The sequence below is a fragment of the Impatiens glandulifera genome, chromosome 7 (genome assembly GCF_907164915.1).
Source record: "Impatiens glandulifera chromosome 7, dImpGla2.1, whole genome shotgun sequence".
Classification (NCBI taxonomy): Eukaryota; Viridiplantae; Streptophyta; class Magnoliopsida; order Ericales; family Balsaminaceae; genus Impatiens; species Impatiens glandulifera.
This window is the reverse complement of record NC_061868.1, coordinates 13331206-13333484: the sequence shown is the minus strand read 5'-3', so window position 1 is coordinate 13333484 and position 2279 is coordinate 13331206. Positions and strand designations below refer to the sequence as shown.

The 2279-nt window shown below is 26.0% G+C and overlaps 1 protein-coding gene across 1 annotated transcript; it reads right to left on the bottom strand.

Annotated features, from left to right (window-relative positions):
• Positions 1–790: 790 nt before the first annotated feature.
• On the bottom strand, positions 791–1289 carry LOC124909532 (non-specific lipid-transfer protein 3-like). Its single transcript, XM_047450202.1, has 2 exons — positions 973–1289; positions 791–887 (listed from the first exon to the last, which is right to left on the bottom strand). The coding sequence occupies exons 1-2, from the start codon at positions 1287–1289 to the stop codon at positions 791–793; spliced, it is 414 nt and encodes a 137-aa protein (XP_047306158.1).
• Positions 1290–2279: the final 990 nt, after the last annotated feature.

Sequence of the window (2279 nt, the reverse complement as noted above, 5' to 3'; positions counted from 1 at the left end):
AAATAAATTTTTATTTTTATTTTTAATATGGGAAGATATCATGCCTCTCTCTCATGCGTTCCACTCTTGAGAATACAACCCATTAGATAAATTTCTTTATTTTTTTATAATCTCAAAATTTTATTTATTGATTGTATTTTATTTTCATTGTAAATTAAATTGTTTATTATATAATCTTATTAAATTAATTTTTAAAAATTAATAAACAAACATTTTATTATTAAGTTGTCCTTTTTATTTATTTATTAAAATAAAGGTATAATATATAAAAAAAAACATTACATATTTTATTCTAAATTATTATTGATTTTAAACTTTATATATGTATACGTACATATAAATTAAAATTGTTAATCTTATTAAAAAAAATAAAAATAAAATTTCAAAATATTTTAATTATTGCATTAAAACATTAAATATATTAAAAATAAGTAATTATTTAACAATTTTCTAGTATTTAATTGTTTAATTCTCACCCATGCCCTACTATCAACTTGCATTGATTCTTCCATTTTTTTGTTACATGAAATATGTGTTCTTTTTTTTTTTTTTTTTTTTTTATCATTTTTATATTTTCAAAGTGCTTCCTTCTGCTTAAATAATATATTACAGATATATAATTACTTAACATTTAACAAGCTCATAAGAATGAAAAGTATATAATATATATCTAATAGGATAGAAGGGGAGGTTACACAAGCTATCAGTGTTGGATCTAATAACATTATAAAGTTATTAATACACATGGAGATGCATGTGTTAATTGAATTTGCTTTCATTTCTTGAACTTCTAACGAAACAATTCATCAAAAACTTGGGAAGGAACCAGACTTGGAGCTAGAGCTGGAACTGAAACCAAAGATGGAGGAGACTTTGGAATGGTAAGACTGCAAAAAGAATTAATTATAAATTAGTAGCAAGTTAAATTTAAGAATATTTAAGTGAGTTTAATATTAGAGAAAGATATGTTACGTTGTGCAGTCGACGCTGGCGTCGATAGGGATATCAACGGGCAAGTTGCAAACCTTGGTGATAGCTTTGGCGTTGCCAAAGTTAATTTGGAAGGTTCCTGAATCTGCGACTGATTTGAAACATGTGCACACTCCCTGTAGGTCGGCTTGAGATTGAAGAGCAATCTCGGATATACTTAAAGTCGCGGAACAACAACCAGGACCTGGTTGTGCGGGTCCAGGTGCCGTCAAATAGGTTAAACAAAGAAGCAGTGTAGGGATAAGGTCCTGGCAAACAATATCCGCACCAACACTAGGAAGAACCAATATTGCAGCCATTATTAACACAACCTATAATAAACTGGTGATTCTTCTCCATTAATTTTGGTTAATTTGATAATGCAAATGATTGTTGATACAAGAGAGAATGAGTAGTGAGGCTTTAGGAACAATGCATGTTCTATTTATAGTGGTATTTATGATGGGAGAATGAAAATTTTGTTTTAGAAACTAAACAAAATTGGTATAATATATAAACTGATTAAAACAATTTTCTTATAAGATGAACTACATTTTTAAATATAAAATGAAGGATCTTATTCTTTTCCATATATTTGTTGATTATATATGGTGATCATGTGATCTCCTATCTTTTTTTTTTCCTTATATTTATTAATTATGTAGATAATTGCGATTTAGGATTTTTGGCACTATAGATATAATGCTTCAATTCTGTATCATATTTTGTTTACTTTAGGGTTGTTTTCCATTTTGTATGAGTTTGGTACTATATTTCTCATTGTTACATCATCTTTTATTATCAATTGAAATATAAAATAACTTGTACATATAAGATTTAATGCAATTTGATAGAAACACTAAAAAAAATATTATTCAAATTTGACCCATTATGACAAGTATTATATTTATTAATATTGATTGGTATAAATAATTGTTAAAAGTATATATTGAAATATTTTATTAATCCACTTTATTTTGAAAGTGTAAAATTTTAGTAAAAACAATTCAACAAGGAGAGTTATATGCAAATTGGTCAAGTTCTTGACAAAATACTCAAGATCAAGGTTTTATTTTGCACCCATTAATAATATTACTTTTTTCTATTGTAAAAAGACCAATGTATAAAAGTATTCCAGCTTAACAACTCAAACATACTACAAGATTACTCGAAATAAAAGTATTTACAAAACAAAAAATAACTAGTCATGAGCCAAACGTTTTGTTACTACCACTCTAAAATGATAATTCGCTATGTATGAATCTAATATAACTAGGTCTTCTATATTATATTTAGAACGTTTTATGAAA

What these genes read in the sequence shown, in the direction of transcription:
- LOC124909532 (XM_047450202.1), bottom strand. Translation starts at nt 1,289, where the DNA reads ATGGCTGCAATATTGGTTCTTCCTAGTGTTGGTGCGGATATTGTTTGC. An exon ending in GCCAGCGTCGACTGCACAAC is followed by an intron (nt 888 to 972) that starts GTAACATATCTT and finishes TTCTTTTTGCAG; the next exon opens with TCTTACCATTCCAAAGTCTC.